This window comes from Trichechus manatus, unplaced genomic scaffold (genome assembly GCF_000243295.1).
Source record: "Trichechus manatus latirostris isolate Lorelei unplaced genomic scaffold, TriManLat1.0 scaffold00011, whole genome shotgun sequence".
NCBI lineage: Eukaryota > Metazoa > Chordata > Mammalia > Sirenia > Trichechidae > Trichechus > Trichechus manatus.
The window spans coordinates 10,055,824-10,077,487 of record NW_004443947.1 but is presented as its reverse complement, the minus strand read 5'-3'; the positions used below and the strand labels follow the sequence as shown (position 1 = coordinate 10,077,487).

Below are 21,664 nucleotides of genomic sequence, written 5' to 3'. Positions count from 1 at the left end.
TCAGGGTTTCTCCAGTCTCTGTCAGACCAGTAAGTCTGGTCTTTTTTTGTGAGTTAGAATTTTGTTCTACATTTTTCTCCAGCTCTGTCTGAGACCCTATATTGTGATCTCTGTCAGAGCAGTTGGTCGTGGTATCTGGGCATCATCTAGTTGTGTTGGACTCAGTCTGGTAGAGGCTGTGGTAGTTGTGATGCATTAGTCCTTTGGACTAATCTTTCCCTTGTGTCTTTGGTTTTCTTCATTCTCTCTTGCTCCAGATGGGGTGGGACCAGTGGAGTATCTTAGATGGCTGCTCACAAGCTTTTAAGACCCTAGACGCTACTCACCACAGTAGGAAGTAGAAATTTTCTTTATAAACTATGTTATGCCAATTAAGCTGGATGTCTGCTGAGACCGTGGTCCCCAGCCATCAGCCCAGTAATTCAGTCCCTCAGGGAGTTTAGATTTGTCTATGAAGCTTCTATGACCTTGCCTTGGCAGAGGACCACACTTTGAGTAGTGAGTAAAGAACCCTGGGCTTAGAGTCAAAAGACCTAAATACAACACCCTGTTCTAACAAGCTGTGTGACCTTGAACAAGTTGTCTGGCTTCTTGGATTGATGTCCTTATTTATGAAGCAGGGACAATTTACTCAGCAGAATTGGAGAGATGAAGTGAGAGCACGTGTAGAGATGTTCTACAATCGGTAGAGTGCTATAAATCCATTAGCTGGCAATATTGACAATGATAATATAGTGATGATAGTAACGACTAAGTGCCACTAACCTTCAGCAGGGGCTGAGCTCTGGGATAGGCTTTCAAGTGGCAGGCAGCTCTGCTAAGAACAACAGTAACTACGAACCGGTCATTCAGACCTACTTGGCAGCGAGCAACCTGAGCTTGATCATTCAGTGAAAATCTAGCCCAAGGAGGGCTGACCTGGAAGGCCTCAGCTGGGGACCTGCGAGGCTTAGAACTGGCCCTGCAGCTGATGACACGCTGTGAACCCTTAACCGCAGGGATTCCAGATATCCAGTGTTTCACCGCCCAGCCTGTCTTGGACGAGCACCCCAGGTTCAAGAATAAGCCGGTGCCTGACCAGATTATAAAGTAAGGCCTGCAATTTACTGGGTAGAGGGATGGGGAGGAAAGTCCCATGGGGTTGCCAAGCTGAGCTGGTGGCAGGACAGTCCCCAGAGCCCTGCTGGTTACTTTTCTATGTTAGTCACTCTGTTTCACCTTTTTCTCTAAGGAAGGGAATCACCCCCGTTTAGCTATCTAGGTTCTAACTCTGCCCCTCAAAGGCTGAAGCCCAAGGTGGATGGGTGAACAGGGCAGTGGTCTGCTTTGCTGCCCAGGGAATCCTCAGGAAGCACAATTCGATTTACTGTATTGGAAGTGAGGAGCCTATTGCACAGATTGATCCCAGAGTGGATCCTAGGAATCTGCAGCAGAGAGTGGGGATAGGGCAGGTGGCAGGTGGCAGGGAATGGGAGGTTGAGGGGACAGGGGGCATGGCTCATGCTGAGCATGTTCTCCTAAGGGGACATCTTGTCAACCTTTGTCCAGGTTCTACACTGACAATGGATGTGTTCTGACTGTAATCTAGGGACATTAGAGGAAGCAGCCTGCAGGCAGGTGTCAGTCTATTTGATACCAAATTGCAATGTCAGGGATAAGGCCATGAAGCTGGGGCTCTGTTCGACATCAGGCAGCATCCCTCCCAGCTGCCACCTTGAGTGTCTTAGAAAAAGGCCACAGGGTGGACCAGTGAGAAACTAGCACTCCTTCATGAAAAGAAGAGAGACCCTTTCCTCCAGGGGGGCAGACCTTAGGTGTATCAAGTGCCTGTGCTGAGGTCATAGGAACAGTGCCCCCGGCAGCTCTAAGTGCATTAATGCCAGAATTCCAATTGCCTGAGTTCCCAGAGGGGTGGTGTGTTCTCGTGATGGCGTAGGACAAGTTTACCTTCTAAATTGCTTTGCAAGGAAAGCCTGTGCAAGGGTCACTTTCATGGAGCTCACAACACAAACGCTGACGTTAGATGCTACAACAAGGACTGATGTTTCCTGGCCTCCTGGGACAGTGCAGGGTCGGGTCAGGTTCAGTGTCACCAGCCAGCATGGCTACCAGGAGCCTCCTCCTCTTCTTGTCTTCCAGCTTTTACAAATCCAATTACGTGCAAAAGTTCCAGTACTCCCGGCCTGTGCGCAGGGGAGCCGTGGACCCTGAGAATGAGTTTGCCGTGAGTATCTCCCCCACCCTTGACCAGCCTAGACCATTCCCCTGCCACCTTCACCAACCAAACCATCAGTCTTCCAACCTCAGAATCAGAGGAAGTTGATTCAAAGCCAAATAAAATAAAACTAATAACCACTGATACAATGACACCCATTCCGTAGTCTTGTCTGATGGGTTTATTGTCTCCTGTCTGGACCATTCTGAGCCTTTTCCCTTTCAAGATGTAAACCAGATGTATGAGAGATACAAGGAGCCCTGGTGGCACAATAGTTAACTGCTTGGCTGCTAACCTTTCGGTTAACAGTTCAAACCCACCCAGCGGCTCTGCAGGAGAAAGACTTGGCGGTCTGCTCCCGTAAATATTACAGCCTAGAAAACCATATGTAACAGTTATACTCTGTCACATGGGGTTGCTATGAGTCAAAATTGAATCGATGGCACCTAACATCAATGGCGAGAGATGCACCTTATCAACTACAGAGTGTTCAGACACTTTCAGGAGATAGAAACCCTCAGGCTAAGAAAGTTGGTGGATGAAGTCAAACCTTCCAGGAAAGACCAATAAGAAGTCACGGAGATTTCACTCCTCACTGTCCCCTGAGTATTTTTAAATGTGCGTGTGTGTGCATGTTTCCCAGGTCCCTGGGTGGTGCAAGTGTTTGCTTTCGACCTCTAACCTAAAGGTTGGTGGTTCAAACCCACCCAGTGGCACCACAGATGAAAGATCTGGCGATCTGCTTCTGTGAAGATCATAGCCAAAAAAAACCCTATGGAGCAGTTCTACTCTGTAACATATGAGGTCGCCATGAGTTGGAATTGACTCTACAGCAACAGGTTTGGCTTTGTGTGTTTCTCAGCTGGGATCTGTCTTCTGTTCCCAAGAACCAAGGCTGGAATGAGGCGGTGGCTACAAGGCTCTCTCAGATCTTTGTCTGATGCTGTGATTGTTAAAGTTTTGGGATCACTACCCCTTTGAGGGCCTAATGAACCCTGTGGAACCCCCATCCAAAAAATGCAAATGGAGACATTCAATATTGCCTAAAAGTTCAGATTGCTCACAGATGCAGGTCAAAACCTACTTGGCCTAAGTTCTGGAAAATCTTAAACTTCAGGTTGGGAAAGAATGTTTAAGGGTAAGGTGAAAATATGTTTCTGCGTCTTAAAATATTTATTCTGACTTCGGGTGAATGGGAAGTCTGGGAGGCCAGCCGGGTTTTCACCAAGCTTCTCTGATACCCACGTTTCACGAGCATATTGCTTTTAACCTCCTCCCCACGGGACAGTCGATGTGGATCGAGAGGACTTCCTTTGTGACTGCGTACAAGCTGCCAGGGATCCTGCGCTGGTTCGAGGTAGTCCAGATGTCCCAGGTGCGTGTGTGGGTGTGGGCACACCCCTTGTCAGACCCTCTCCACCAGGAGGGGCAGGGCCTGGGCAGCCTCTGGAAGCTCTATTGGCTTTGAAAAAGGGGTAGGCTTTTGATTCAAAGCCACTGTGGGAGTCCCAGAATTCCAGTGCAGGAAGGGGCCTGAGGCAACATCCAGCCTAGCTGCTTTCAGATATTTTATTTTTGGTGTGTTGTAGGAAAAAAACATCACAAAGTTTAGTAAAGCAAAAAGAAAGTTGTATTCGGCATATGTTCGAAGAGGCAAAATGGGAAAATCAGACAAGCATGCTGCCAGAGCCATGAGCCCAAATCCAAGGAAAGTACAGAATAGACAAAAGTGGGAAAATGGACAAGCATGCTGCTAGAGCCATGTCTGCCTGAGTCCAAGGAACCTTACAGAATGACCAGTATATATTAACGTTACAAAATGGGCAAACCATTAAAAGCTTCACCTTTTCACAGATTGGCTATAAACTGTGATCCTACATTTTGAATTGCTTTTCTTAACAATCATTGGTACAGGTTTCAGTAACGACAGTCAGGAGGGTCTTCATTGGTCCAACAAATTTTCTGTTCACTAAATGATAATAGAAAAAGGTAAGAGTGGAAAGTCTTTTGTGTTCTGTTTGAATGGCTTATGTGAAAGATGCCCTAAAAGATATTTTCCAAGATTATCTTAGCAATTGTCTTTATACCTCAGGGCCCAGTTGATGTGTCCTTGTGAGTCCAGCTCCAGCTGGGTCACATTCTCTATGCTCAAGGACAGGTTATAATGATTCCAGTATTATTTCCTGAATCAGGTGAAATTCATGTAACATAAAATTAGCCATTTTTAAAGTGAACAATTCTATGGCTTTTAGGATATTCACAATGTTATGCAACCACTGCCCCATCTAGTTCCAGAACATCTTCATCATCCCTAAAGGAACCCTATACCCATCCCCGCTTCCCACAGCCCCTGACAACCACCAGTCTGCTTTCTGTCTCCATGGATTTACCTATTCTGGACATTTCATACAAATGGAATCAAACAATATGTGACCATTTATGTCTGGCTTTTTTCACTTAGCATAATGTTTTTAAGGTTTACCCACATTGTAGCATGTATCAGTATTTCCTTTCTTTTGTGGCTGAATAATATTCCATTCTATGTGTGCACTGCAATTTGTTTATCCATTCATCTGCTGATAGACACTTGGGTTGTTTCCACCTTTTGGCTTTTGTAAATAATGCATCTATTTTACAGGAATGTGTTTGAAAATGTGATTTTAATTTTGTATATATACCTAGAGGTGGAATTGCTGGGTCATAAATTTTTGAGGAACCTTCTTTCAGATATTTTTTTAAGCATCTGATCACTTTTTTTTTTTTTTAATGAAATCTTCCATGAAGCTGATGAAAGGGGAGCTTTTCTGGTTGAAGCAGGGGCCAGAGGGCCTGGAATCCCACCCCCTCATGCTTTTCCTATCTCAGCAGCCCCTTGGGTCACCTTGCAGAATCTGAGTATGAACCCATTTTATAGTTAGATAAACTGAGGCTCAAAGTGAGGAATCACACAGAGGCAAAGCTCTGACTAGAATCCAGTGTTTGAACTCCCTTGTACAGGTCTCAGGTATTTGACTTCTCAACACATCTTAAGGTTTCAATGCCCTGGGACAGCTATAAATTTTGCAGCCCCAAAGATACAGTGGAAAGACCAGGTTGGTTGTGAGAAACTTGATAAACCCATTGCCATTGAGTTGATTCTGACTAATGGCGACTCTATAAACCAAAAAAAAAAAAAGCAAAAATCCATTGCCGTGGAGTTGATTCCAACTCATAGCAACCCTATAGGCCAGAGTAGAACTTCCCTATAGGGTTTCCAAGGAGCAGCTGGTGGATTCCAACTGCCGACCTTTTGGTTAGCAGCCAAGCTCTTAACCACTGCACCACCAGGGCTCCAATAGCGACTCTATAGGAAACTTGATAATTTTGATAGTTGAGGACATATTCAGAATGTCTTATTCACATAGTTATTCAACAAATACTTAATGAGAACCTAACATGTGTCAGGCACTGTTCTAACACCTGGTGATTTCACAGTGAAACTTATATTCTAATGCTCAAGACAGACTAAAAAATAAAAGTAAATATATGTCAGATGGTGATAACCATTATGGAGAAAAATAAAACAGAAAACTGATGCAGCAGGGGTTGCTATTTTAAATAGGATGTTCAGTGAAAGCCTTGACACTAAAATGGCTTTTGACCAAGGGTCTGGAGGAAGTGAGGGATGGTCCATGCAGATATTTAAGAGAAAGACATTCTAATAGAGAGAACAGCAAGTGCAAAGGCCCTGGGGCCAGAGCATGCTTATGACTGGATCGGAATGAGTGAGGGTGAGTAATAGTAGTCTGATACCAAATCATGTAGGTCCTTATAGACCCTCATAAGGATTTTGGTTTTTCCACTGAGTGAGATGGAGCCATGAGCAGAAGATGAATGTGATCTGACTGATGTTTTCAAGCTACTCAATTGTCAGCATTGAGACCATCCCATTTTAACCCTTAATGCCACTTCACTTCTTCCCAGTGAACCCAGGAACCTGGGGGTCCTCTGATCTCCTCTTTTACAAGTGTAGTCTAGAGCATAAAAATATGATAATGAGGACACCAACGAACATTTATTGAACATGCGCTAAGCCATTCGCGTGCATGTTCTCATTTAAACCTCACAACAACCCTGTGAGGTACATATTATTATTCTTCCCATTTTACATATGAGGGAACTGAGGTACAGAGTGAGTTAGTGAGTTGTTCAAGGTTAGTGAAAGAGGTAGAGTTTGGTTTTAACCTCCCATACCATGTACTGTGGCTGAAGTCATTCTCTTCCTGTTCCTCAATGTGTCTCCAGCCCACTCCAACAGCAAGTAGTACCCTAGAAAGGAAGAAAGTATTCATGCCCTTGGCTCATGGAACGCATTGGCACCTGATAAGCACTCAACAAGTGTCCCAGGCACTGTGCCAAGCACTTTATAGCATCATTCTATTTAAGCCTCACAAATCCCTGTGAGATGAGTACTATTATTAATCCTGTTTTAGAGGAATCAGAAACTTTCTACCAGTCTGTGGTTTGTGCCCATTAGCTCTGGCTGTGCCCTTTCCTCTGGCGGTGCTCTGCAAGGTGCCTCTCCTCCTCAACCATTCCTACTAAGCAAGCTGAGGAAACCCATCCCTGCATTCCTGTCCCCACCTTCCCTACTGTATTTCCATTTACAAAACTTATCACCTCCTAATAGACTAAATAATTTACCTATATGTTTATTTTTAATATCTATCTCCATTCACTAGACTATAAACTCCAGGAAGACAGGGATCTGTTTTGTTTCCTGCCATGTTTTCAAGTGCAAAGAATAGACCCAGGCTCATAATAGGTGCTAAAGAATACTTGTTAAGTGAAACAATCAATCAATTAATATGCAGACACCCATAATAACTCAGGATTCTGAAGCTAGGAAAGAAACTACATTTTTTACTTGCTCCTTTCACCCTGATACCTTCTGACAGAGAGAGTTAGGAAAACCTGTAAAAAAGGTGACCCGAGTGAACTTATCTCTAACAGCCTCCTTCAGCTGAGTTACCAAGAGTTTCAGGATATCTCAGATACAAAGGTTTAATGCTGTGCTAGGTGAGTTCATTTCCAAGCATTTGATTTTGTGTTGTATGAATTTGTACCTTGTTCTTGGTTGTTTCTTTCATGAATTGTCATGATTAGGGTACTGTTTATATAGAGAGGTGTTCTTGAGTGAGATTCAAGTAGAAGTTCTGCTTACTGAAGAGTCGTTTCCTTGTTCTTGACCTTGAGAACATGTCTTTACAAGGAACCCTGATCTAGGGTTCAGAAGACCCAGGTTCAAGTTCCGCGTTGTCATTCATGAGCTGTATGATGTTGGACAAGCTGCTGTGTATCTCTGGGTCTTAGTTTCCAGCATCTGTAAAATAGGGATTGTAAAACTATGGAATTTCAGAACTGAAAGTGACCCTAGAGGTCATTTAGTCCAAGCGTTACAAAGTCAGAGTCCAGGAAGATAATGTAAATATAAAAAATATCACATCAAGATGATAGAGAGTGGTGGAGACTGTGGCAAAGTGCAGTGGCAAACGCTCCCCAGTGGAATTAAATTTTTAAAAATTAGAATCAATGTGCTGTTAAACAATAGACTTCTGTAGGCCTGGTTTGGCTTGCAGGCTGCCAGTTTCAATCCTTTGTTAGTTCTTGCCCAGCCTGATTATTTTGCATATGAGGAAACGGAGGCCCAAAGATGGGACTTGAACTGCCAAAGCAATCAGTGGCAGAAGTAGGACATAATGATAATGGCCATCCTGTGCAGCTCATGGGATTCCTAGGAGGATTTAAGAAGATGATGTTGGTGCAATGCCTTTGAAAAATAGGAAACACCACCCAGTTGCAAGGGATTATGGTCACGTCATCTTTTGTCTGATGCTTTTGTCCTCTTTATCTCCCTTGATAATTCATTTTCCCCTTGCTGCAAATAGGGCAAGGGTTATACCTATACTGCCAGTAAGGAAACTGAACCTTAGCTTAGGAAAGAGGCCAGTATTTGAGGGCTTGCCTAAGTTGCGTTAACCAGTGTATGGCAAGTTTAGTAGCACAGCCTGGTCTGCATTTGGGATCAGAACTCTCCCCAGCTCTGCTACCATCTGCTCTCGGGCAACTTAACCTGTTACTGGGGGAATTAAATGAGAAGACATGTGTGATATGCCCAGTGTTGACTGGCACGTAGGAGGTGATCAATAAATGGAGCCATCGCCATTATCATGGTCATTACTATTTTTCCTGTTATCATCTCCTGACTCCCAGACTTCCCACCATAGCTCTGTTCTAAGAATTATGTATTTGGTCTATGAAAATGCTCTTAGGAGAGAAACTAAAGTTATTTTCATTCTCATTCTCTATTCCTGATGGCTATAATGAGGTTAAAGATTTTGTGATTCAAAAATACCTTTAAAAATGAGGGGAAAATGCCAATCAATAGGTCTTTCCATTTTTAATCACTTGCCTTCAAGCCTGCATCTTTCCGTTGTATCCCTTGCCATTGTTGAAACCCACAGTGCAGTGCTGGGCTCTATCCAAGTGGTCGCAATAGAGTCTCCTTAGAACTCATCTAGACCTCAACCCATGGAGTCCCTGAATGGCTGGTCTGCGCACTTGTCGGGTAACTAGACTGTGGGTTGCAACTTGTGGGAATATGTACTGCCGCCCCCACCAACCAGGAAACATTCCCCTCCAGTTTGCGCCGTGTGTGTTCAGGTGTGTACATGAATGTGTGTGTCTGCATGCATGTGTGTGCATGTGTGTTGTGCATACATGCCTGTGTGCATGTGTGCCCATGTCTGTGCCCATGCACATGTGTGCATGCATGTGTGTGTGTGTGTGCGCATGACAGAGAAAGAGAGAACCACAAACACAGGGAGAGTCCAAAACCAAGGAAAGGGAGTGAGGAGGCTGTATTTAAGGAAATGGTTTAAAAGGATGACGGGGAACATGGTGAGAGAGGCTGGTTCTGCCCCGTTCATAGCCCATAGTTACAATAACTAGCAGGTGACTTCTTGCTTTTTGGTTTTATTGTTGTTATTTTTTGACAATTTAGTTGTGAGACAAGTGTCATGCTATCTCAGTTAATCATTGCTGTATGCCCAGCAGGGAACCCTGGTTACGCAGTGGTTAAGAGCTTGGCTGCTAACCAAAAGGTCGGCAGTTTGAATCCGCCAGCCGCTCCTTGGAAACCCTATGGGGCAATTCTACTTTGTCCTATAGGTTCACTATGAGTTGGAATTGACTCGACGGCAATGGGCTTGATTTTGGGTTTTATATGCCCCAAAAGGCAGGGATTATATTATCACCATTTCACAGGCGGTAAAACTTAGGGTCCCTTCTTCCATGAAGTTTTCTCTAATTACTTGACCTTTGCTGCCATCACTCACTTCTGTTGGTGAATCCTCCCTTCTTAACACGCTATTATTAATAATCATAGTTACCAACAACTCTCTGTAATAGGATTTCTTATCCCCATTTTACCAATGAGTCAACTGAGGTTCTGAAAGGTTAGGAAACTTGCCCAGGTCACACAGCTGGAAAATGGCAGAGCTAAAATTTGCACTCAGTTTTCATTTCTTTCATTTAGTCCAGGGGTCAGCAAGCTATGACCCTTGGGCCAAATCCCACCCTTTACCTGTGTTTGTAAATAGTTGCATTGGAACAGCGCGCAGTGCTCATTCATTTACATATTGACTGTGGTTGCTTTAGTGCTACAATAACAGCCTTGAGTAGCTGCAACAGAAACCATCTGGTCTACAGAGCTTAAATAAAGATATTTATTATCTGGCCCTTTACAGAAAAAGTTTGACAACCCCTAGTCTAGTTTCTTAGTCCAGACCCATGCACTGTTTAGTCAGTTAGCATCTGACTGCACTCTGTTTATATTGCTTTCTAAGAGGAGTTGTAGAGATGTTTCAGTTTTATCTTCCCAACTAAATGGAATCTACCTTAGAACAGAGCCCCTTCCAATAACATCCAGGTCTTAGGACCTACTGTGTGCCAGGCTGGGTGACCACAGGCTGCTCTGACCTCCCCGACTAATAGTTCATACATAGTAAGTGCTCAACCAAAACCTGATGGATTGCTTTAGCGTACGGTTTCACCAAGGTAATAAGAAGAGAAAATCTTCCCAGGGCTCGCCTAGCCAATGAAGCCCCTTTCTCACTAAGTGGAAAGTCAACCTGTCTGTCCCCAGACACAAAAAGCCCCCAGAGCTCACTAATTATAACAAGATCCTGCTACAGCCCCTCAGGGAGCAAGGCCTCATTTGGATTCCAACCCAAAATGAAATCAATACCAATAGTTTTATCTGTTTTCAAGGCAACCTGCTAAGGCCCTTTCTTCTTGGTGATCTGATTTTCAACAGACCACAATTAGCCCCCTGGAGAACGCCATCGAGACCATGTCCACGGCCAACGAGAAGATCCTGATGATGATAAACCAGTACCAGAATGACGAGAGCCTCCCCATTAACCCGCTCTCCATGCTGCTGAATGGGATTGTGGACCCGGCTGTCATGGGAGGGTTTGCCAAGTACGAGAAGGTGAGGGCTCTGGGCTCCAGGCCCTGGTGAGGGCAGGAGCAGTGGCAGGGAGGGTGGGCTAGGGGCCTTGCAACTGATGTCACTGATCTTACCTCGCTGTCCTCGCCCCGCTAAAGGGACAGTTCAACTTGGTTGGACCTTATACACCTTCCAGAGTTTCTACATCCTCGTGCCTTTACTGAGCTCCCATCTCCCGCCCACCCGCATTGCCACACTCTGTGCTGGGGCAGAACGGAGCAGGGGTCACAGAGGCCCCTTCTTTCACTGGACAGATCCAGGTGCCTCCATTCAGGAAAGGCTTTGGGATGGCTGTCAGCCAGGGCATAAAAGTGCAGGAGCCACAAGTCAATGTACAGCTCATGACGCTTGTGTAAACCCATCTCTTCCACAGAGAATTTTGAAATGACTTAAACAAATGGAAAGAAATGAAAACCAGAATCTGTGAAAATACAGAAAGGTTAGGAGATCAACTCCAAGGGAGGAGTTATAATCTAGATATCCAGGTCATAAAGTCTCTAAAGAAAGTCCCGTACATTTGAGCCACAGATTTCATTTTTGAGCCTCCTGGTATCCATGGCAAAAACGGAAATACCATCAATTATATGAGTTACATTATCCATCCATTGAGAGAAAAATACCAACTCCACAGTTGTGGGGGGAGCGTCATAGATTTTTCTGGCACTGAAGTAGAATAGACATTCCTTACTTGATTTTCACCTAGGCTATATATTGTAGGGGATACTGAGGTACAAAATGGACTTTTCATTCTAACAAATCTAACCGTAGATTTCTTCTTATTATTCCTATGTCATTCATTGATGTAAAACTAAGGCTATGACACAACAGTATAATTCAGGGACAGTGATGCTACTCATCAATGGTTTTTAAATTAGTCTTTCCAGCTACCCTTGCACACCTGATATAATCATTACTGTGATCCTATGTACAGCTTTGAGAGGTGATATATTCTGTATATATGTGTGCACACACTGAGGGCAGGAGCCCAGAAAGAGCTAGGGAGCTGCCAGGATCACACAGCAATGGGGGAGGTGATGAAGTGAGCTAAACCACCCACTAGGTAAAATCGGCCACTGAGTTCTCTTCCAAGAGCTATGTTCTCACACTTGAGTGGGCATCAGAATCCCCTGCAGGGCTTGGTGACACACTGATGCCCCCCACCCCCTAGAGGTTCTGATTCAACAGGTCCGGGGTAGGGCCTGAGAATTTGCATTTCTAACAAGTCACCCCTCCCCCACCAGGCATCTGCCAGTTTGTTGTACTATAGGGGCTTGTATGTTGCTGTGATGCTGGAAGCTATGCCACCGGTATTCAAATACCAGCAAGGTCACCCATGGCGGACAGGTTTCAGCTGAGCTTCCAGATTAAGTCAGACTAGGAAGAAGGACCCAGCGGTCTAATTCTGAAAAGAATTAGCCAGTGAAACCCTTATGAATAGCAGCAGAACATTGTCTGATAGAGTACTGGAAGATGAGCCCCTCAGATCGGAAGGCACTAAAAATACAACTAGGGAAGCCCTGCCTCCTCAAAGTAGAGTCGACCTTAATGATGTGGTTGGAGTCAAACTTTCGGGACCTTCATTTGCTGATGTGGCACTACTCAAAAGGGGAAGAAACAGCTGCAAACACACATTTAATAATCAGAAAGTGGAATGTACGAAGTATGAAAGTAGGAAAATTGGATATCGTCAAAAAATGAAACCCATAAACATCGATATCCTAGGCATTAGTGAGCTGAAATAGACTGGTATTGGTCGTTTTGAATCAGACAATCATGTGGTCTACTATGCTGGGAATGACAACTTGAAGAATGGTGTTGCATTCATCATCAAAAAGAACATTTCAAGATCTATCCTGAAGTACAACGCTGTCAGTGATAGGATAATATCCATATGCCTACAAGGAAGACCAGTCAATACGACTATTATTCAAATTTACACACCAACCACTAAGGCCAAAGATGAAGAAACTGAAGATTTTTACCAGCTTCTGCAGTCTGAAATTGATCGAACATGCAATCAGGATACATTGATAATTACTGGTGATTGGAATGTGAAAGTTGGAAACAAAGAAGAAGGATTAGTAGTTGGAAAATATGGCTTTGGTGATATAAATGATGCCAAAGATCGCATGATGGAATTTTGCAAGACCAACGACTTCTTCATTGCAAATACCTTTTCTCAACAACATAAACGGCAACTATACACGTGGACCTCGTCAGATGGAATACACAGGAATCGAATCAACTGCATCTGTGGAAAGAGATGATTGAAAAGCTCAGTATCATCAGTCAGAACAAGGCCAGGGGCCAACTGCGAAACAGACCATCAACTGCTCATATGCAAGTTCAAGTTGAAACTGAAGAAAATTAGAACAAGTCCACAAGAGCCAAAGTACGACCTTGACTATATCCCACCTGAATTTAGAGACCATCTCAAGAATAGATTTGATGTGTCGAACACTAGTGACCGAAGACCAGACAAGTTGTGGAATGACATCAAGGATATCAAACGTGAAGAAAGCAAGAGGTCATTAAAAAGACAGGAAAGAAAGAAAAGACCAAAATGGATGTCAGAAGAGACTCTGAAACTTGCTCTTGAACATTGAGTAGCTAAAGCAAAAGGCAGAAATGATGAAGTAAAAGAGCTGAAAACAATATTTCAAAGGGCTACTTGAGAAGACAAAGTAAAGTATTATAATGACATATGCAAAGACCTGGAGATAGAAAACCAGAGGAGAAGAACATACTCGGCATTTCTTAAGCTGAAAGAACCGAAGAAAAAATTCAAGCCTCGAGTTGTAATAGTGAAGGATTCTATGCGGAAAATATTAAATGACACAGGAAGCATCAAAAGAAGATGGAAGGAATACACAGAGTCACTATACCAAAAAGAATCAGTTGATGTTTAACCATTTCAGGAGGTAGCATATGATCAGGAACCGATGGTACTGAAGGAAGGGGTCCAAGCTGCCCTGAAGGCATTCGCAAAAAACAAGCCTCCACGAATTGATGGAATACCAGTTGAGATGTTTCAACAAACAGCTGCAGTGCTGGAAGTGCTCACTTGTCTATGCCAAGAAATTTCCAAGACAGCTACCTGGCTAACCGACTGGAAGAGATCCATTTTTATGCCTATTCCCAAGAAAGGTGATCCAACCTAATGCAGAAGTTATGGAACAATATCACTAATATCACATGCAAGTAAAATTTTGCTGAATATCATTGAAAAGCGGCTGCAGCAGTACATTGACAGGGAACTGCCAAATATTCAAGTCAGATTCAGAAGAGGACGTGCAACCGGGGATATCATTGCTGATGTCAGATGGATCCTGGGTGAAAGCAGAGAATACCAGAAAGATGTTTACCTGTGTTTTATTGACTATGCAAAGGCATTTAACTGTGTGGATCATAACAAATTATGGACAACATTGTGAAGAATGGGAACTCCGGAACACTTAATTGTGCTCATGAGGAACCTGTACATACATCAAGAAGCAGTCTGGAACAGAACAAGAGGATATTGTGTGGTTTAAAGTCAGGAAAGGTGTGCATTAGGGTTTTATCCTTTTACCATACATATTCAATCTGTATGCTGAGCAAATAATCTGAGAAGCTGGACTATATGAAGAAGAACGGCGCATCAGGATTGGAAGAAGATTTATTAACAACCTGTGTTATGCAGATGACACAACCTTGCTTTCTGAAAGTGAAGAGGACTTGAAGCACTTACTGATGAAGATGAAAGACTACAGCCTTCAGTATGGATTACACCTCGACATAAAGAAAACAAAAATCCTCACGACTGGACCAATAAGCAACATCATGATAAACAGAGAAAAGATTGAAGTTGTCAAGGATTTCATTTTACTTGGATCCACAATCAACACCCATGGAAGCAGCAGTCAAGAAATCAAAAGACACATTGCATTAGGGAAATCTGCTGCATAAGTCCTCTTTAAAGTGTTGAATAGCAAAGATGTCACCTCAAAAACTAAGGTGCGCCTGACCCAAGCCATGGTGTTTTCAATCGTCTCGTATGCATGAGAAAGCTGGACAACGAATAAGGAAGACCGAAGAATTCATGCCTTTGAATTGTGGTGTTGGCAGAGAATATTGAATAGACCATGGATTGCCAAAGAACAAACAAGTCTGTCTTGGAAGAAGTACAACGAGAATGCTCCTTCGAAGCAAGGATGGCGAGACTATGGGTCACATACTTAGGACATGTTATCAGGAGGGATCAGTCCCTGGAGAAGGACATCATGCTTGGTAAAGTAGAGGGTCAGTGACAAAGAGGAAGACCTTCAACGAGATGGATTGACATAGTGGCTGGAACAATGGGCTCAAGCATAACAATGATTGTGAGGATGGCACAGGACTGGGCAGTGTTTCCTTCTGTTGTATATAGGGTTGCTATGACTCGGAACCGACTGGATGACACCTAACAAAAACAAACCACAAGTTCCCAGGTAAAACTGGTATGGCTGCAGGGTGAGGAGCATTGGGGGTGGGGGGGAGGGGGATGTTGTGGCCCTTCCTAATGAGAGCTGTCTGGAGTTGTCAGAAAGAGAAAACAATGTCATTCCATATGTCTCTGATCTTGCAGCATCCAAATACATGTGTCCTCATTCCTGCCAGTCTCAAATCGAATATTCTCCTAGTGCCAGAGAGATTGGTCCCGGGGACCACGCCTAATGAACAGGAAACCACAAAGCCCTGCCTGTTCTCCTCAGGCCTTCCTTTTTATTTTACTGTGGTTATATATCTATATCTAATATCTAATATATATTTACAATATTTACATATACATAAAATATTATCATATATATAATGAAATTTTCCATTTTAACTATTTTTAAGTGTATAATTCAGTGGCAGTGGCATTAATTATAGTCACAGTGTTGTGCTACCATCACCACTGTTTAATTGCAAAAATTTTCATTACCCCAAACAGAAACGCAGTGCCCTTTAATCAATAACTCTCATTTTCCCTCCTGGAAGCCTCCGGCTAATCTACTTTGGTCTGTCTGCATTTGCCAATTCTAAATATTCCATATAAGTGGGATCACACAGTATTGGTCTTGTTATGTCTCTCCCCAGGCCTTCTTCACTGAGGAGTATATCAGGGACCACCCTGAGGACCAGGACAAGCTGAGCCAACTCAAAGACCTGATTGCATGGCAGGTAGGTGGGCACCAGGCTGGGACAGGACCTGGACCTCCTCCTTCCCTTTCCTCAGCCTCTCACTGACTTGGCCTAATTCACCATGCTCTCCTGCCCCGTGCCTTCTTACTCTGCATCACACCTGCCCAGGCTTATCCTGTAAGAGAGGTTTAGGGGACTGTACCCTTGGGTGCCACAGGGATGCCTGGCAGCAACGCTGTGGTGCATGTTGCTAATACAGCTTTATTTGTCATTGAATTCAAGCGGTGGCTTTTCACAGTGGGACTAAAACGAACACCAGGTCCCCATATGTTCCCACCACCTTATCCCTACACCCAGCAAGTGCCAATCACCTAAGAGAAGACAGGCCCCCCACTCCCCCTCCTCCCTCTCTAGCTGACCCATTTTATTGCAGGTAATTCTCAGATGGATATCAGTTTATGAAAATAATTGAGGTCTTTGGTTGGTTGGTTTTCGGTCAGAAGGGCTTGCATCCTGCCACTAGCTGCTCAGCCCTCCGGATCCAAATCCAAGGCCTTGGAAGGCTCTGTCCTTGCCTGTTCACTTGTCTTCCTCTGTTCACTCCTTCTCTCCCGTGTCCCTGCCTCTTCTATGCATGCTCTCCTTCTTTCTGACCTTCTTTCTTCCTTTCTCTTTCTTTCTCTCTGTCTTTCTCCCCCTCCTTTAGAAGTTCTGTGCTTCTATCCCTCCCCTCTGTCTCTTGCTTCTCTCTGCACCCTTTCTTCTCCTCGAATCTTACTCCAATCTCTATTTGCTTCCCTCCTTCCTTCTCCCTCCTCTCTCCCATCCCCTCTCTCTCCCACTCCCTGCACTAGAAAGAATCTGTTAGGCCCTTCCCCTAGTTAGAGGCTTTCCAAGGACAGGCTCTACCTCCAGACCTGTCACACCCCACTCCTCAGACATGGGCAGCTTTGGGGACCACCTAGCCCTGCAGAGCACAGAGTGGGCTCCAGAGGGCAGGAGCTGGGGGAGGCAGGCGCTGCTGCTTGCAGCTGCCTGTCCTCCCTCACTCCCTTCTTGCCAGTCACTGTGCAAAGAAAAGCAAGCTTTTGTGGAAGGGAGTTTTATTCCTCTGGGGGAATCAGGGAATGAGAAGCATTGGGTGCAGCCTCTTTTCTTAAAATAAGGATTCCTATTTCAGGTCTTCTCTGCCTCTGCCAGTTTATGCAAAGTGAAGCTTTAAAACCAAAACACCAAGCACTGCAGAGAAGCACTTTCCTAAATGCATTTGGTGTGTCTGGAATTTTCTCTCCCTTCTTACCTTTTGCCACCTGTGAAACCCAAATATCCCCATGGTATCCAGTGTTCAGGGGTCACTGTGCCCTTTAGTACCCCAATAATGATACTTCTTCTCACCACCTTCATCCAGGGAACCAGAAAGGCCAGGCTTAGACTAGGTTTCCATCCTCGGATATTTCTGGGGTGCCCCAGGGAGGGCAAACATATCACACAAATTCACTCTTAAGCCATGCTACTGCCCAGGGCCTCTCTGCTGGCTTCCTCTTATCACCTAGAAATGGCTTCTCCGTGCTAGGTCTGCATGCACCTGGGCCTGCCACAGCAGCTCATACCAGGCTGTAACTTCTCAGGAAATTCTGTCAGCCCCATAGCTAATAGAGGGGAGCTACAAACAAAGAAGGGAGACTTTAAAAAGCTTATATTCGATGTTATCATTTCTAAGGGCTATAAGCTAGTAAGCTAGGCCCTTCAGAAGGTGCCCCCTAGTGGCCGCCTGCACCTTTGCACTGCCACACACACACACACACACACACACACACACGCGCGCGCGCGCGCGCGCACACACGCATACACACACACGCACACACACACACACCGCGCCCATGTCACCATGTTACAGGGCCCACTTAACCTTCCAAAGGTAGGATGCCTGGACTCCCGGCATTTAAGTTCAAAAGATGCAGCCCTGCTCATAGTGAAGGTGGCCTTTTTAAAGTATTACACTGGGCAAATTAGCTCTTCCTGGTCCATTCCAGGAAACCCTGGTGGCATAGTGGTTAAGAGCTACAGCTGCTAACCAAAAGGTCGGCAGTTCAAATCCACCAGCCACTCCTTGGAAATCGTATGGGGCAGATCTACTCTGTCCTATAGGGTTGCTATGAGTTGGAATCGATTCAACGGCAATGGGTTTGGTTTGGTTTTGGTCCATTCCAAGGAGCCCTCGTGGTGCAGTGGTTAAAGTGCTCGGCTGCTAACCGAAAGGTCAGCAGTTCAAACCAACCAGCCACTCTACGGGAGAAAAATGTGGCAGTCTGCTTCTGTAAAAATTCCAGCCTTGGAAACCCAGTGGGGCAGTTCTGCTCTGTCCTGTAGGGTCACTATGAGTCAGAATCGACTCAAAGGCAATGTGTTTGGTTTTTTGGCCCATTCCGTTCCATTCATCCTTGCAACCCATATTTATGGAGCCCCCACTATATCCCAGAGTGTCCCTAGGTGGTTCAAACTGTGTTTGACTGCTGACCCAAAATGTTGGTGGTCCAAACCCACCCAGTGGTTCTGTGGAAGAAAAGGCATGGCAGTCTGCTTCCGTTAAGATCACAGCCAAGAAAACTCTGTAACACATGGGGTCATCATGAGTCGGCATCAACCCAACAGCAACTAGCAGAACTACGTCCCAGGTGCAGGATCAGGCAACAGAGATATAGGGCTGGACTCTGTCTTCTGGGAGCTTAACTCTAGACTGGATCTTGGTTTTGTAAAGCCCAATACACTTTGAATTTTCTCAAAACATGAGAACCCAAAGGGGAATGTACTTGTACCTCAACAGCCCAACAAATGCTGAAGCTTTCAAAGGACATTTTGTGCTCAAGATTTCACGGATTTTGAAATCAATTTCTTCTTTCTTTTTAAAGTTTTTCTTCGTATTTATTTGAGCGGAAAGATGTTTACACTATATTCTTCTTTTAAACTTTTTATTGTGAAATAGTGCAAACAGAAAAGTACACAGTACAAAATCATATATAGCTAATTGATCACAAAGCATACATCCATGGGATGAAGAAACGAAATCCGCTGCACCCTAGAAGCCTACCTCGGGCCTCCTTGTAGTCATTACCACCCCTCCTCAAGGTTGGCCACTATCATGCTTTTACAGTGATCACTCCCTTGCTTTTAAAACTAGCTTTACCACCCAAGCATGCATTCCTAAACACTATGATTTACTTTTGCTTATTTTTTTCTTCTATATAAATGGAATCACATAGTGTACAGTCTTTCATGTCTAATTTCTTTGGCCCAATGTTATGTTTGAGAAATTCATTCATCTTGTTGTACATAGCTATAGCTGGTTCATTTTTGTTGCTGTATATTACTTCATTGTATAACTATGCCTAAATTTACTTACCTATTTTTCTACTGATGGAGATTTGAGTTGATCTCAGTTTGCGGCTATTACAAGTAATGCCGCTCTGAACATTCTTGTATGCGTCTTTTTGGTGCACGTATGCACATTTAGCTACGAGTGGAACTGCTGAGTCACAAGATATGAGAATATGGGGCTTTAGTTGTTGTCGTTAGTTGTCATCAAGTTGATTCTGACTCATAGTGACACTATGTATAACACAACTAAAGGCTGCTCGGTCTTGTGCCATCCTCACAATAATAGGTATGTTTGAGCCCATTGTTGCAGCCACTGTGTCAATCCATCTTGTTGATGGTCTTCCTCTTTTTCGCTGACCCTCTACTTTATCAAGCATGATGTCCCTCTCCACAGACTGGTCTCTCCTGATAACATGTCCAAAGTAAGTGATATGAAGTCTTGCCATCCTTGCTTCTAAGGTTAAGCATTCAACTACTAATAGAAAGACTGTACTTCTTTCTGTCTGTATTTCTTCCAAGACAGATTTGCTCTTTCTTCTGGAAGTCCGTGGTGTATTCAGTATTCTTCTCCAAAACTATAATTCAAATGCATCAATTCTTCTTCCGTCTTCCTTTTTCTTTGGGCTTTAGTAGAGCCTGCCAAACTTCAGTCACCATAGGTTAGTGTTGCCTGCTCTTGAATTCCATATAAATGGAATTATATAGCTTGTACTATTGTGTCTGGCTTCTTTTGCTCAATGCAATGCCTTTGAGATTCATTCAGCTTGTTGCATGTCTTTGTTTCTAAATGTTATCCATGGTATGAATATCCATTCTCCTGCTGATGGACGTTAGGGTTGTTTTCAGATTTTGTATTTTATGAATGAAGTTGCTGTGAACACTATTGTACATGTCTTTTAGAGAACATAAGCACTCAATACCCTCAGTATGTACACAGTATGAGAACTACTGGGTCATGTCCAGTTAGCCTTTCTGCAGAAAATCAAAACTAAACCCGTTGCATCAAGTCAATTCCAACTCATGACATGCCCATGTTTTACAGAGTAGAACTGCTCCATAGGGTTCTCAAGGCTGTAATCTTTACAGAAACATACAACCATGCCTTTCTTCTGCATCACTGCTGGGTAGGTTCAAACCACCAGACTTTAAAGTTAGTTGTTGTTATAGTTGCTGTTGACTTGATTCTGACTCATGGCAACCCCGTGTGTACAGAGTAGAAATATACTCCATCAGGTTTGCAAGGCTGTGACATTTTGGCAGCAGATCACCAGGCATGCTTCTGAGGCACCTCTGTGTGAGTTTGAACCACCAGCCTTTCTATTATTGTATTTTTACGCAGATAACACACACCTTCTACGTTAGTTTGCCAACCACTCCCTCCCCCGACGAGGTATTTTCAGAGGTGCCACTATGCCATTTCTTTTTAGCTGTAAAAAAAATTAGCATAGAACGCTTACAAAACTACCTCCCGAGGGGAGGAAGTGATTGACATACAAATGTAGAAGGCACACATCTGCGTAAAAATATGGTAGTAGTTGAGCACTTAACCATTTACACTACACCACCTAGGAACTTTTTAGCCTTACTACATACTAAGAAATAGTTTTCCAAAGTGATTGAACCAATTTACACTGCCACCAACAATTTATAAGAATCTGAGTTGCTCCATGTTCTCATGAACACTTGATTCTGTGAGTCTTTTTAATTTTGATTCTTCTGGCAGTTATGTAGTGGTGTCATAGTTATCTGGTGCTGCTATAACCGAAATACCACAAGTGGATGGCTTTAACAGAGAAGTTTATTCTCTCACAGTCTAGTAGGTTACAAGTCCAAATTCAAGGCATCAGCTCCAGGGGAAGGCTTTCTCTCTCTGTCGGCTCTGGAGGAAGGTCCTTATGATGCATCAATCTTCCCTTGGTCTGGGAGCGTCTCAGCACAGGAACCTCATTTCCAAAGGACACGCTCTGCTCCTGGCACTGCTTTCTTGGTGGTAGGAGGTTCCCCTGTGTCTCTGCTCGCTTCTCTCTTTTATATCTCAAAAGAGATTGGCTTAAGACACTATCCAATCTGGTATACCTAATCAGTATAACTGCTGTTATTCCATCTTATTAGATCTTAGTGATAGAGTTTACAACACATAAGGAAATCACATCAGATTGCAAAATGGTACACAGTCATACAATACTGGGAATCATGACCCAGCCAAGTTGACACATATTTTGGGGGGACACAGTTCTCCATGACAAGTGGTATCTCAGTTTAGTTTTTTTTTATTTTTTATATTTTATTGTACTTCAGGTGAAGGCTTACAGAACAAATAGTTTCTCATGAAACAGTAGTACACATGTTGTTTTATGACATTGGTTAACAACCCCACA

At 43.9% G+C, this 21,664-nt stretch overlaps 1 protein-coding gene across 4 annotated transcripts in view; it reads left to right on the top strand.

The window, feature by feature from the left end:
• Positions 1-21,664, top strand: part of DOCK2 (dedicator of cytokinesis 2) — a 548,036-nt gene that overhangs the window by 504,732 nt on the left and 21,640 nt on the right. For all 4 annotated transcript variants that reach the window (XM_004371215.2, XM_023726512.1, XM_023726513.1 and 1 more), the window contains 5 exons: positions 1,008-1,089; positions 2,140-2,224; positions 3,504-3,590; positions 10,572-10,748; positions 15,867-15,950. In XM_004371215.2, the coding sequence (XP_004371272.1) occupies positions 1,008-1,089; positions 2,140-2,224; positions 3,504-3,590; positions 10,572-10,748; positions 15,867-15,950 (515 nt within the window). The remainder of the gene's footprint in view (positions 1-1,007; positions 1,090-2,139; positions 2,225-3,503; positions 3,591-10,571; positions 10,749-15,866; positions 15,951-21,664) is intronic.